This window comes from Triticum urartu, chromosome 1, assembly GCF_003073215.2.
Source record: "Triticum urartu cultivar G1812 chromosome 1, Tu2.1, whole genome shotgun sequence".
In the NCBI taxonomy this organism is placed as follows: domain Eukaryota; kingdom Viridiplantae; phylum Streptophyta; class Magnoliopsida; order Poales; family Poaceae; genus Triticum; species Triticum urartu.
Window position 1 is genome coordinate 266,702,336 of NC_053022.1, and position 13,592 is coordinate 266,715,927.

General features: G+C 48.6%; 1 protein-coding gene across 1 annotated transcript; it reads right to left on the bottom strand.

Annotated features, from left to right (window-relative positions):
- Nucleotides 1-1,722: 1,722 nt before the first annotated feature.
- LOC125507045 lies at nucleotides 1,723-3,421 on the bottom strand. The gene has a single exon (XM_048671746.1). It carries the CDS (start codon nucleotides 3,331-3,333, stop codon nucleotides 2,020-2,022), a length of 1,314 nt encoding a protein of 437 aa, XP_048527703.1. The 5' UTR covers nucleotides 3,334-3,421; the 3' UTR covers nucleotides 1,723-2,019.
- Between the last annotated feature and the right edge of the window lie 10,171 nt (nucleotides 3,422-13,592).

Below are 13,592 nucleotides of genomic sequence, written 5' to 3' on the forward strand. Positions count from 1 at the left end.
AAGGACACCAAACACGCCGCAGTACGCATCAAGGATTACGGAGTACATGACCTTATCAAGGAAAGAGATGTACAAATAGTAAAAATATGCCGTGACGCAAATTCAGTCAGCCATGGCTTAGCTCAGCTAGGTAGATTTCCTGGCAGTGTGGCTTGGTAATTTCCCTCAGGAAATTGCGGAGTGCATCGACCATGACTGTACTTCTATCATGAGCTAATTTAAATCTCTCTTTCACGAAAAAAAAAGAAATAACATAAGGCTGGCATAATCATGCAGAAGATTCATGTAAACATTGAACCCGTATCAGACATGGCGGCAACATACCACTAGAATCTTGCAGTATATCCTTGTGAGATGCTCAGTTACTCCAATAGCATGAAAATACTGACATTGCAAAGAACAAATATTGACTCTTGAGTATACAACACTCCCTTCGTTTCTCAATACCTAGCTTGCTAGTTCTAACATGCATACCAAGATCGATGCGCAAAAAATAAACATGCATACCAAGATCAGCTGTTGACAAATGCATGCCTTGATATGGACTATGAATACATTTGAAAGAGGTTTATGATAGTATAGCTTTTATGACATATAAGATATAACTCTTGTCAAAATTAGCATCAAAATTCGAGGATGGCTTGTATATTTGGATGGAGGGAGTACACGTTACGATCCAAATGAAATGTCAACTTAAACAGGTTTGCAACAAAAAACAAGCAGAAGCAAAAATGGGATTTGGCTTGTAGTACCTAGTACTCCCTCTATAAGGCATTCTTTGGCTAGGCACAAGGATCAAAGAACGGAATATTTAAGATGTATATTAAGATAGGTAAATTAGATGAGAATGGATTATTTAAATCGTCCATTCCATATAATTCAGAACAAGTTAACAAGCCTTATATTCTTAGACGGAGGGTCTTTGCACTTTCACAGTATAATCATATTGCTCCAGACAGCCACACCCAGAAAAGAACTTCAAGACAAGCAAATCGTGACGTTCATTTGTCATGAAAGAACAAACCCTAACAGCATAGCAGCCTGATACATAATGGTTTGATCTACAATTAGTTTTTCTGTTTAAGTCAACTTTATCTTCTGAACATATCTTGATTAAATGAAAATTAGTCACGAAATGGTTTCTTGCCAACAGAGAGACTACCTCATTCTTATGACCAATCAATGAACTGTAAGAACCCAACATATTTCAGTGATCCACTAGCATCCTTAACATTTCTAGCGTAATATTCAACTGCATAGAGATATAGAGCAGTTGACTTGCGGATGCTGGTAGACATTGGGTCTTTTCCAATAAATAGAGCCTAATGTGATGTTTGCTTATGGGAATGCGCCAAAGTGCTGGAGATGTGTTTGAATCAAGCATGATAAATGCCTACCACATCAACTGGAGATACACATTGCCATCCAAAAGAAGCAAGACATAAGAATTTCAATAATGAGCCAACAGTTCTCTCATAGAACAAGCTGGGGTACTGATAGGGAGTCTAAAGTCTAAAAAATAAAGTAGCCTTCTAATGGAAAAGGTTCAAAATGATGGATATCAACAGAGAATAACCACTACGCGAACCTAAAACATCACAGGTTTCAGCCTCCCTCAGTAAATTCTGCTAGCCGACCATAGGACCTGTATAAAGTCCAATCGTCATCCTGAAGCTACAAAACCTATCACAAGGCATCTTACCTCCCATGGAAACTGGAAAGGGAACCAAACAACCCTTCTTGTATGCCAAATGGTGTGACTATACATGGATTGCACACAGAGGGCAAAAACTGTACATACATGCATTGTCAAGTTCTCTCTCCCTCGTGTGGATCATATATCATCCAAGCACAAATCAGAAGATCAAGAGAACTACACAAATCTACTCCACCAAGACCAGTCTTACGGCATGAATGAGCACTAAGAGGTATGAAATATACCTCTGTTCATGCATCGACAGGTAGATTTGCCTCCATGTCAGACTGTGATGTGGCCATGTCAACTCGCCATTGAATGAATCAATTGAGAGCAGCTGCCACATCCTCCAGTCCAAACTGACGGCCACCCAATCGTGATTCCTTACACCTTGCTGCAAAGTAGAACATCAGCCACACCACCATGAAGTACACCTCTGCGAATGAGTGGAGGAACCCGCCAAGAACTTTGCCACCAAATGTAACCATAATGAGCCGCCCCATGCTGCCACACACCACTGTCTCCCAGCACTTGATCAAGGTGGCATCGGTTGCCATCAATGACACAAGATAGCAGCCTTCCTTCACAGCATTGCGGCCAGGTGGACGCGGATCACGATCCATTGCAACCACCCATGGCACCACCGTGAACAACACCGATACAACAGCATCAAGAAGAGCCCACGCGATGAAGAAGCCATCAAGCTCTGGGCCAGAAATGGCTGCAGCAAGCCATGGGTTTGCAGATGCTGAAAACGGCATGAGCTTGGCAACCACAAAGAGCCTGAACAGCTGCGCCTGGTCGTGCACGTCAGCAAAGAACCAGAGGCAGAGCATCTGCACAACCGCATCCCGAGTCGCCCACCGCAGGAATGCAAACCCAGTGAGCCTCCTAGCGCCCATTGCCGCACCGGAAAGGAAGAACCCTCGCCGCCGTTCAGGCAGGTGGCGCCCCGCTACAGAAGCGAACACCGTGCCGAGAGCTATGGAGTGCACAGTGATGTACCCAAGGATCGCGAGCACATGAGCAGACGAGAGCAGAGCGAGGAGGTTGATGATCGCCGCAGCGTCGTGCCTGGTCAGGTCGAGCAGCCTGAGCTCACCGCCCCCGGGCGAGGCAGGCTTCGGCGAGGAGGTCTCGTTGTGGATGGCAAGGAGGAAGGGGGAAGCGGATGAGGGGAGCAGCTGGGAGAGGGGTACGGGGTAGGGTTTGGGGGTGGAGAAGGAGGTGAAGAAGATGTTGTGGTAGGAGGCGTTGCGTCGGCTGGAGGGGGCGGACGAGACCGGGTCGAAGGGTCCGACGAGGAAGTCGTCGTCGGAGAGGGAGGACGAGGTGGAAGTGAAGGGGGACCGGCGGCGGGGGAGGTGGTGCTGCGGAGCCGGTGGGGAGGGCTGGGCGGGAGGCGAGAGGCGGAGAAGGAGGGAGCGGAGGGCGGGATCGCGGTCCGCGAAGGAGGAGAGGCGAAGCGTGCCAGCAAAGAGGGCTGACCGGAAGAGGAGGAGGAGGAGCGCTGCGAGGAGGAGCGGAGGGAGCGAGGCCGGGTGGAGGAGGTGCGCCGCCGCTCGGCGCAGGACGCGGCCACCCGTACGCGCGTCCAGGCTCGGTGCCGGTGGCGCGGGCGCGGCGGCTGCCGGCATGGCGGTGGGAGCGCTGGGCTGTGGGGATCGGCGAGGCGCGGCGAGGGCAAATGGGGAATCGAGGATGCCGGAGGTTGACGCGCGGGTGACGAAGGGAACTGGAGACACGGGCTAGGCTTGGGCTTGGGCCAGTCTGGATGCTTTGGTTGGGCTTGTAGGGCGGCATGTGGTTTTGGTTTGGGTTAGAGATTTCTTTCCATGTTTACTCACGCGTAACAGATAACTGCATGCCCGTTGAGTTGGGTACTGAGTACAATCCATTATAGCAGTGACAACTACTATTTCAGCCTTGGTTCTTTTCTGTGGGGAAAAAGCTCGAGAAATTTCATCGAGGCGTATGACAAGGCGATCGTATCTCTTTATTTATTTTTTGCGGGTAACATTTTTTTTTATAATTGCAATTAAAGGTCTGTCGTGCTTGTTAAAAAACAGGAGCGTGAGAATTCTTCAAAATCTTTGAGGTCTCAAATTATGGCACCTATGAACCCCAGTCAATCATCTTCTTTTCGCAAATGACATCTTGTTCTTCTTAAAGGCAAATAGGGAGGGAGAGAGGAGCTTGGTGCAACTTTCTAACTATATTGTCGTGCATCTGGACGACACATTAATTTAGAAAATCTTCTATGTTTTTTGGTTGAGGATGTAACGATATTGTGAAGAATAATATCAAAGAGGCACTGAATGTGACAAATGAATCTCTAAATGATAAGTATTTGGGTATGCCATCAGATATTGGAAGAGCGAAAAATGGTGCCTTGAAATTTTTTATGGGTAGGATTTGGAAAAGAGTTCAAGGTTGGGTGAAACATACTCTAGCACAAGTAGAGAAAGGGGTATTAATACAATCTATTGTTCAGACAGTGCCTATTTACTCTACGACATGTTTTAAATTACCAAGAGGTTTATGCCATCACATTAATTCTCTTCTTGGATGTATTTGGTGGGGCGGTAAAAATGGCAAGAGAAAGATTGCATGGGTGTCATGGGAAGACATGATAACGCCAAAATATATGGGGAGCTAGCTAGGTTTGGGAGATATGGAATTGTTCAACCTTGCCTTGTTAGCCTGACAAGCATGACATTTGCTGCAGAACCTGACAACACTCAATTTTCAATTTTGAAGGTAGGATATTACCCAAACTATGATTTCCTGGATGTGGGATTGGGATCTTTCCATTCACAAATTTGGAGATCTAGCGTAGAACAACGTGATAACCTCACACAAGGCTTAATTAGAAGGATTGGGAATGAGGAAGGTACGCATATATATGGGAAAACAACTAGCTACCGAGAGATCACGCGCTTAGGCGGGTGATAGCCAAGTCAACAAACCTACCAATTATGGTGAATGAGCTAATTGACACTATGAGTGATTCATGGACCAAACATCTAGTAGAGGATTCATTTTATCATGTTGATGCATAAGTTATTCGATCTATATCATCGTTGAGTTCAACTAAACAAGACTTCCGGGCATGGCATTTTCGACGTAATAGTGTTTCATCGATTTGATCGACATATAAGATGCTTGAAGACATAAAGAAATGTAGGGAAGATTGGCTGGATGGGCGACCTTCTTCCTCCTCATCACGACAAACTGGACAACAATGGAAAAAGCTTTGGAATATGAAAGCATCGCGAAACATCCGCATCTTCGCATGGAGGTTATCAAAAAGTGATCTTCCCACCAGGAACGTTCTTCACCACCACCGCTTGGCACCGACAGCATCATGTAGTACCTGTGGTGTTTCAAATGACTCGTGGTAGCATTCTCTTGTAGACTGGTGTGTATGGGCGATGGCTCATGGCTGGCGAAGAGCTTGCTAAACATATGTGTTTGTCGGATCGTGGGTTCCGACAAACCCTTGAGGTTCGAACACGGGGGTGCGCACGAAGATCTCTCTCTTCCTCACTCACTCTCGCAATGATCTCTAGGCCTAGCTCGCCAAACCCAACGAACAAGAGACACGAGAGTTTATACTGGTTCGGGCCACCATTGTGGTGTAATACCCTACTCCAGTGTGGTGTGGTGGATGTTGGAAATATGCCCTAGAGGCAATAATAAATTGATTATTATTATATTTCCTTGTTCATGATAATCGTTTATTATCCATGCTAGAATTGTATTGATAGGAAACTTAGATACATGTGTGGATACATAGACAACACCATGTCCCTAGTAAGCCTCTAGTTGACTAGCTCGTTGATCAATAGATGGTTACGGTTTCCTGACCATGGACATTGGATGTCGTTGATAACGGGATCACATCATTAGGAGAATGATGTGATGGACAAGACCCAATCCTAAGCATAGCACTAGATCGTGTAGTTCGTATGCTAAAGCTTTTCTAATGTCAAGTATCATTTCCTTAGACCATGAGATTGTGCAACTCCCGGATACCGTAGGAATGCTTTGGGTGTACCAAACGTCACAACGTAACTGGGTGGCTATAAAGGTGCACTACAGGTATCTCCGAAAGTGTCTGTTGGGTTGGCACGAATCGAGACTGGGATTTGTCACTCCGTGTGACGGAGAGGTATCTCTGGGCCCACTCGGTAGGACATCATCATAATGTGCACAATGTGATCAAGGAGTTGATCACGGGATGATGTGTTATGGAACGAGTAAAGAGACTTGCCGGTAACGAGATTGAACAAAGGTATCGGGATACCGACGATCGAATCTCGGGCAAGTATCGTACCGATAGACAAAGGGAATTGTATACGGGATTGATTAAGTCCTCGACATCGTGGTTCATCCGATGAGATCATCGTGGAACATGTGGGAGCCAACATGGGTATCCAGATCCCGCTGCTGGTTATTGACCGGAGAACGTCTCGGTCATGTCTGCATGGTTCCCGAACCCGTAGGGTCTACACACTTAAGGTTCGATGACGCTAGGGTTGTAAAGGAAGTTTGTATGTGGTTACCGAATGTTGTTCGGAGTCCCGAATGAGATCCCGGACGTCACGAGGAGTTCCGGAATGGTCCGGAGGTAAAGATTTATATATGGGAAGTCCTGTTTTGGTCATCGGAAGAGTTTCGGGGTTTATCACTAATGTACCGGGACCACCGGGAGGGTCCCGGGGGTCCACCAAGTGGGGCCACCAACCCCGGAGGCTTGCATGGGCCAAGAGTGGTGAGGGACCAGCCCCTGAGTGGGCTGGTGCGCCTCCCACAAGGCCCAAGGGGCAGCTAGGAGGAAAAAAGGAGGAAACCCTAGGCTTAGATGGGCCTAAGGCCCACCCTAGGGGGCGCCTCCCTCTCTCCCCTCTTGGCCGCCCCTTGTTTCCCATCTAGGGCTGCCGCCCCCCCTAGGGGTGGGAACCCTAGAGGGGGCGCACCCTCCTCCCTCTCCCCTATATATAGTGAGGCCTAGGGCTGCCCATAACACGCGATTCGATCTCTCGTTGGTGCAGCCCTGCATCTCTTCTTCCTCCTCTTCTGTGGTGCTTGGCGAAGCCCTGCAGGATAGCCACGCTCCGTCACCACCAACACGCTGTTGTGCTGCTGCTTGATGGAGTCTTCCTCAACCTCTCCCTCTCTCCTTGCTGGATCAAGGCATGGGAGACGTCACCGGACTGTACGTGTGTTGAACGCGGAGGTGCCGTCCTTTCGATACTAGGATCTCCGGTGATTTGAATCACGACGAGTACGACTCCATCAACCCCGTTCTCTTGAACGCTTCCGCTTAGCGATCTACAAGGGTATGTAGATGCACTCTCCTTCCCCTCGTTGCTAGATTACTCCATAGATTGATCTTGGTGATGCGTAGAAAATTTTGAATTTCTGCTACGTTCCCCAACAGTGGCATCATGAGCTAGGTCTATGCATAGTTTCTATGCATGAGTAGAACACAAAGTAGTTATGGGCGTTGATTTTGTTCAATATGCTTGCCGTTACTAGTCTTATCTTGATTCGGCGGCATCGTGGGATGAAGCGGCCCGGACCAACCTTACACGTATGCTTACGTGAGACCGGTTCCACCGACTGACATGCACTAGTTGCATTAGGTGGCTGGCGGGTGTCTGTCTCTCCCACTTTAGTCGGATCGGATTCGATGAAAAGGGTCCTTATGAAGGGTAAATAGCAATTGGCATATCACGTTGTGGTTTTGCGTAGGTAAGAAACGTTCTTGCTAGAAACCCATAGCAGCCACGTAAAACATGCAAACAACAATTAGAGGACGTCTAACTTGTTTTTGCAGGGTATGCTATGTGATGTGATATGGCCAAAAGGATGTGATGAATGATATATGTGATGTATGAGATTGATCATGTTCTTGTAATAGGAATCACGACTTGCATGTCGATTAGTATGACAACCGGCAGGAGCCATAGGAGTTGTCTTAATTTATTTATGACCTGCGTGTCAACATAAACGTCATGTAATTACTTTACTTTATTGCTAACCAGTAGCCATAGTAGTAGAAGTAATAGTTGGTGAGGCAACTTCATGGAGACACGATGATGGAGATCATGATGATGGAGATCATGGTGTCATGCCGGTGACGATGATGATCATGGAGCCCCGAAGATGGAGATCAAAAGGAGCAATATGATATTGGCCATATCATGTCACTATTTGATTGCATATGATGTTTATCATGTTTTTGCATCTTATTTTCTTAGAACGACGGTAGTAAATAAGATGATCCTTCATTAAAATTTCAAGAAAGTGTTCCCCCTAACTGTGCACCGTTGCGACAGTTCGTTGTTTCGAAGCACCACGTGATGATCGGGTGTTAGATTCTTACGTTCACATACAACGGGTGTAAGACAGATTTACACATGCAAACACTTAGGTTGACTTGACGAGCCTAGCATGTGTATAGACATGGCCTCGGAACACAGAAGACCGAAAGGTCGAGCATGAGTCGTATGGTAGATACGATCAACATGAAGATGTTCACCGATGTTGACTAGTCCGTCTCACGTGATGATCGGACACGGCCTAGTTGACTCGGATCATGTAATCACTTAGATGACTAGAGGGATGTCTATCTGAGTGGGAGTTCATAAGATGAACTTAATTATCCTGAACATAGTCAAAAGGTCTTCACAAATTATGTCGTAGCTCGCGCTTCAGTTCTACTGTTTAGTTATGTTCCTAGAGAATATTTAGTTGAAAGTTGATAGTAGCAATTGTGACGCCCCGATTTAATCGTACACTAATCATACACGCAAACGTGTACGATCAAGATCAGGGACTCACGGAAAGATATCACAACACAACTCTACAAATAAAATAAGTCATACAAGCATCATATTACAAGCCAGGGGCCTCGAGGGCTCGAATACAAGAGCTCGATCATAGACGAGTCAGCGGAAGCAACAATATCTGAGTACAGACATAAGTTAAACAAGTTTTCCTTAAGAAGGCTAGCACAAACTGGGATACAGATCGAAAGAGGCGCAGGCCTCCTGCCTGGGATCCTCCTAACTACTCCTGGTCGTCGTCAGCGGGCATCACGTAGTAGTAGGCACCTCCGGTGTAGTAGGAGTCGTCGTCGAAGGTGGCGTCTGGCTCCTGGGCTCCAACATCTGGTTGCGACAACCAGGTAGAAGGGATAGGGGAAAAGAGGGAGAAAGCAACCGTGAGTACTCATCCAAAGTACTCGCAAGCAAGGAGCTACACTACATATGCATGGGTATCAAATGGAATAAGGGTATCATATGTGGACTGAACTGCAGAATGCCAGAATAAGAGGGGGATAACTAATCCTTTCGAAGACTACGCTTCTGGCAGCCTCCGTCTTGCGGCATGTAGAAGAGAGTAGACTGAAGTCCTCCAAGTAGCATCGCATAGCATAATCCTAACCGATGATCCTCCCCTCGTCGCCCTGTGAGAGAGCGATCACCGGTTGTATCTGGCACTTGGAAGGGTGTGTTTTATTAAGTATCCGGTTCTAGTTGTCATAAGGTCAAGGTACAACTCCAAGTCGAATAGATAGAACTTCCCTGCAGGGGTGCACCACATAACCCAACACGCTCGATCCCATTTGGCCGGACACACTTTCCTGGGTCATGCCCGGCCTCGGAAGATCAACACGTCGCAGCCCCATCTAGGCACAACAGAGAGGTCAGCACGCCGGTCTAAATCCTAAGCGCCCAGGGGTCTGGGCCCATCGCCCTTAGCACACCTGCACGTTGCGTGGGCGGCCGGAAGCAGACCTAGCCTAGTAGGCGTTCCAGTCCAATCCAGCGCGCGCCGCTCCGTTGCTGACGTCACGAAGGCTTCGGCTGATACCACGACGTCGAGTGCCCATAACTGTCCCCCGCGTAGATGGTTAGTGCGTATAGGCCAGTAGCCAGACTCAGATCAAATACCAAGATCTCGTTAAACGTGTTAAGTATCTGCGAACACCGACCAGGGCCAGGCCCACCTCTCTCCTAGGTGGTCTCAACCTGCCCTATCGCTCCGCCTCAAAGTAACAGTCGGGGGCCGTCGGGAACCCAGGCCCACCTCTACCGGGATGGAGCCACCTGCCCCTTCCGTCCCTAACTCCAAACAGTACCACAGGTAATGTAACTGTGTAAAGTATATAGTATATGCCCATGATCACCTCCCGAAGTGATCACGGCCCAGTAGTATAGCATGGCAGACGGACAAGAGTGTAAGGCCACTGATGGAACACTAGCATCCTATACTAAGCAGTAGGATAGCAGGTAATGGTATCAACAGTAGTAGCAGGACAGGCTATGCATCAGGATAGGAATAACGGAAAGCAGTAACATGCTACACTACTCTAATGCAAGCAATATAGAGAAGAGTAGGCGATATTTGGTGATCAAAGGGGGGGGGGCTTGCCTGGTTGCTCTGGCAAGAGAGAGGGCTCGTCAACACCATAGTCGTACTGGGTAGCAGCGGGTCGGTCTCGGTGTCTAGCGAGAGAAGAGGGGGAAGAAACAATAAATATAATGCAAACATATGCATAGTGATGCATGACATGACAAGTATCGGCGTTAGAGGTGCCCTAACGCGGTAGTAGGTGATACCGGTGAAGGGGGATGACATCCGGGAAAGTATCCCCGGTGTTTCGTGTTTTCAGGCAGAGGAGCCGGAGGGGGGAAAGTTGCGTGTTCGCTATCCTAGGGATGCGTGGCGGATGAACGGGGTGTGTATCCAGATTCGTCTCGTCGTTCTAAGCAACTTTCATATATAAAACTTTTTCATCCGAGTTACGGTTTGTTTACTATTAATTTTCTAAGTTTTAAACATTTTCTAGAATTTCTGAATTTACTTTAATTCGAATTAATAAACAGATAAATTGCTATCGGTACACAGGAGTGTACCCATCAACATGTGCATGTGTATGAGATGTGGGGCCCTATTGACTGCCAAGTCAGCAGTCAACAGTCAAAGATGAGAGGGTTGACTGGTCCAACTGACATAATGGCCCACATGTCATTGAAAGGTGTGATCATCTATCCACAGAAATAGTAAAGGGGCGGTCCCACCTGTCATAGGGACATTTCGCTTTAAACAGATTAGTTAGTAGATGGGGCCCGTTTGTCATAGTCTCAGTTAATTATACATGGTTAATTTGTTTTAACTAAACGATTAGGTTAATCTAATCCAGATTAATTAAGTTAATTAATTCTTAAATTAATTAATTAATTAATATTTTAATTATTATATTTTTTGTTATTCTTTTTCTTTCTTTTTTTAACGTTCTCGTGGTGGGGGCCCCATGTCAGTGGCCCAAAGGCCATATCGGTTCGGGCCAAGGGGCGCCAGGAGCCGGCGCCTGCCCGTAGGGAGCACGACAGGGCGAAGCCAGTGGTCGGGATGGCCTGCAGGCGGCGCGCGCGGTCCCGGGTGGAGAGGGACTGGCCTTGGCCAAGCCAGATGGGCGCGGCCCCGGTGCGCTGGTCGCGGCGATGGCGGGGTCCAGCAGGGAGGCGAGCGGGGCATGTGCGGGAGGGGGTAGGAGTGGCGCGGTACGCGCGCGCGAGCGATGCGCGGTGGGGGAGAGGGGGGGGGGGGGGGGGGGGGACGGCCGCGACGGCGGAGGTGGCTCCGGCAGGGAGCAACAGCAGGCAAGGGGCGGGGCCGCAGAGTGAGGACGGCGAGCGCGGGAAGCGGGGCCGTAGGCGGAGCGAGGGTGCGCGCGAAGTGGCACGGGCCGGATGGAGCGCCGCACGCGGCTAGGGCGCGACCCGGCCACGGTGAGCGCGTGAGACAGAGGAGGGGAGGAGTCGGGGCTCACTGCGGGATGCAGGGATCGGGGCAGGGGGCGCGGGGAGGAGACGGAGACGACAACGACGTGGTGATGAGGTGCAGGCCGGCGAGGAGGAGGAGGAGGCAGGCCTGCGAGGACGTCCGGCGAGGTCGTCCTCCAGGGGGTGGCGATGCGGGCTCGAGGAGGTGGAAGGGCGCCGGTGGTGCGGTCGGAGTGGTGGCACGCGACGACGTCGGGGACAGTGAAGCGACGGCGTGGTGGTGGCGATGGGCGTCGGGGTCACCGGGATCGGGGGGGCGAGCGCCCCGATCCAGATCGGGTCCTCGGGTGGGGGAAGAGAACGAGGGGAGAGTGGGGAGAGCGATGGGGTCGTGCGCCCTCTCCTGTGACGGCGCTGGAGGGAAAGGGTGGGATCGTGGGGGGAAGTGGGGTGGGGCTCTAGGGTTTTCGGGGCAAGGGGTGGGGGTTAATGGGGAGGCCGGCTGGGCCGGCCTGGCGGCCCATAGGCCAGCTGGGCCATGGTCCAGCGGGGGGGGAAGGGAGTTTCTTCTATTTCTTTTTTTTTGTTCTTTGTTAGTTTTGTTTTCTGGTTTTATATTTTCTTTTCTTTTTTTTATTTGTAGTTTCTTTTATTTTTAGTTTTATAGAAAGTACCACTAGTGCCTAAATTTGTATTTATCAACAAACTACTGTGAGATTAATTCTTAACCCATAATAAAATAGTTTTAGCATTTTATAAATTCAATAGGCATTTGTTTAATTGTTTTCACTACTGTTTTAATTGTTTTAGAGCCTTTAAACATTTTATCAAAGTTTGGTTTCTCCACCATAATTACTTACGATTTATTTGACACAACCCGAACATTTTAGTTTTGCTATTTGAAAATTTTACTATTTGCCTATATTTCGAATTTGACTTTGAATCGTTTTCGAACTAACGCGAGATTAGCAATAGTAATCGAGGTGACATGGCATCACTAGCAGAGGTTTACTGTAGCTTGATTATCCGGGCGTCACAATTCTCCTCCACTACAAGAAATCTCGTCCCGAGATTTAAGAGGTAGCGAAAGGGGGGAAGGTTTGGTAACGAATCTAGCGGGTCTTCTCATCCTGGCTTGCTCTTCTCAAAGAGGTTGACCCCTTACATTGATGTCTTCATTTCTTTGCTTCAGGTCATCATGGTGAAGTCGTCCTTTTCTTCGGGAACTCCAACATACTTACTGTGACGCCCGGATAATTAGGCTACAGTAATCCTACGTTAACGATGCCATGTCATTTTGATTACTGTTAGTAATCTCGCGTTAGTTCGAAACCGATTCAAATTCAAAATCAAAATCAAGCAAACAATAAAAGTTTATCAAATAATAAAACTAAAATGTTCAATAAATAGTAGATAAATCAGAGGCTATGATAAAATTGTAAACAACATTATTGAAATTTGATAAGTGACTTAAACAACCTCAAACAGTGGCTGAAAACATTATTTACTAACCTTTTTATTAATAAAAAATAAATATGAAATGATAATTACCCCAAACTAGTTTTTGGTGGTAGGATATATTGTGTTGTGAATTGTGGGCCAACTCTCATATTTTACAAAACTTATTTGGTGCCCAAACAATTAGCTAAAACATAAAAGAAATATAAAAACAGAAAGCAAAAGAAAAACAAAGAAAAGCCCCCTGGCCCAACTGGGCTTTAGCCCAGTCGACCGGCCCACCGACGCCGGCCCACCCCACTCCCCTTATCCCCCTCACCGAAACCCTAGCCCGATCCCACTCCCCACTCCCCCCCACTCCCCACGCCTCCCTCTCGATCCCATCTGGATCGGGGAGGGGCCCCAACCACGACGCCGCCCGGATCGATCCCGGCGCCACTCACCACCCTGCCGCCCTCGTCGCCGGTGGCTCGGTCGCTGGCCCCCGCCCTCGTCCTCGCGCCCCGTCCCCTCTCCCTCGACGGCGCCCCTCGCTGCGACGGCCGCGACCGTGCCCTCGACGCCCGACGCCGCCTCGACCACGCCTCCCCGCCCGAACCGCCACCTCGCCGGAGCTGCCCCGCCGTCCTCTCCGT

Bases quoted from the DNA above. Each gene is read 5' to 3' on its own strand.
- LOC125507045 (XM_048671746.1), bottom strand. From the start codon at position 3,333: ATGCCGGCAGCCGCCGCGCCCGCGCCACCGGCACCGAGCCTGGACGCG.